The 987-nt window shown below is 47.2% G+C and overlaps 1 protein-coding gene across 1 annotated transcript; it reads left to right on the forward strand.

Annotated features, from left to right (window-relative positions):
- LOC106533371 (olfactory receptor 52N2) lies at positions 1-987 on the forward strand. The gene is made up of 2 exons (XM_014029638.1): positions 1-727; positions 800-987. The coding sequence occupies exons 1-2, from the start codon at positions 28-30 to the stop codon at positions 985-987; spliced, it is 888 nt and encodes a 295-aa protein (XP_013885092.1). The 5' UTR covers positions 1-27.

Genomic DNA, 987 nt, shown 5'->3' on the forward strand with positions numbered 1-987 from the left:
ACCAGGWGGGTTTAGGAGGAGCAGAGGATGGAGTCTAAGTGGAGAAACATCTCCTCACACCAGTATTTTATTTTCAATAGTTTCAGTGACCTCGGAGCTCTGAAACCGCTCGCTTTCATCCCTTTCTTCTTCCTGGTCATCGTGTCRCTGTTTGCCAACTCTTTGCTGCTTTATGTCATCATTTCTCAGCGGAGCCTTCATTCCCCAATGTTCATCCTGATGGCCTGCATGTTGTGTCTCGACCTGAGTCCTCCACTAATCATCCTGCCGTACCTGATGTTAAACCTGCTGTTTGACATGAGGGGCGTCTCTCTGAGCAGTTGCCTGGCTCAGATGTTTTGGGTTTACCTTTTAGGAACTTGTCAGTCCACTGTGCTGCTCCTGATGGCTTTGGACCGGTACTTTGCCATCTGCAAGCCCCTCCACTACCAGGAACACTTGTCTTTACCTCGATTCCTCAGGTTTGTGATACCTCTTCTGAGCAGAAATGTGCTCTTGATGACATTAGTGGTGAGTCTAGCAGGACGGTTGCCCTTCTGCTTCTCTAACGTCATAAATCACTGTATCTGTGAGCACATGGYTCTGGTGGAACTGGCCTGTGGTTCCACTGCCATCAACAGTCTGGTTGGGTCGATGTCAGTATTCCTAATTACTGTGCTGGACTTTTGCTTCATCTCTGTCTCATACGTGGTTATATTCTGCTCTGTGCTGCGTTCAGGAACAGCTGGTAAAAAAGCWCTKCACACCTGCATCACTCAYATCATTGTTATGATCGTRAATCTAGCCTTTCTCCTGACAGTTACTATCATGTCTCGGACCAAAAACAACATCCCGGATGCAGCTCGAGTCTTCCTCAGCATGATGTACCTCTTCATTCCAAGCTGTTTTAACCCGATTGTTTATGGTTTTAGAACGACTGAGATCCGACAGCACATCYTGAAGACTCTGTCAGGTTGTCGACAGGTCCAAACTACAAAGTATCCTTGA

This window comes from Austrofundulus limnaeus, unplaced genomic scaffold, assembly GCF_001266775.1.
Source record: "Austrofundulus limnaeus strain Quisiro unplaced genomic scaffold, Austrofundulus_limnaeus-1.0 Scaffold933, whole genome shotgun sequence".
NCBI classification, from domain to species: Eukaryota; Metazoa; Chordata; class Actinopteri; order Cyprinodontiformes; family Rivulidae; genus Austrofundulus; species Austrofundulus limnaeus.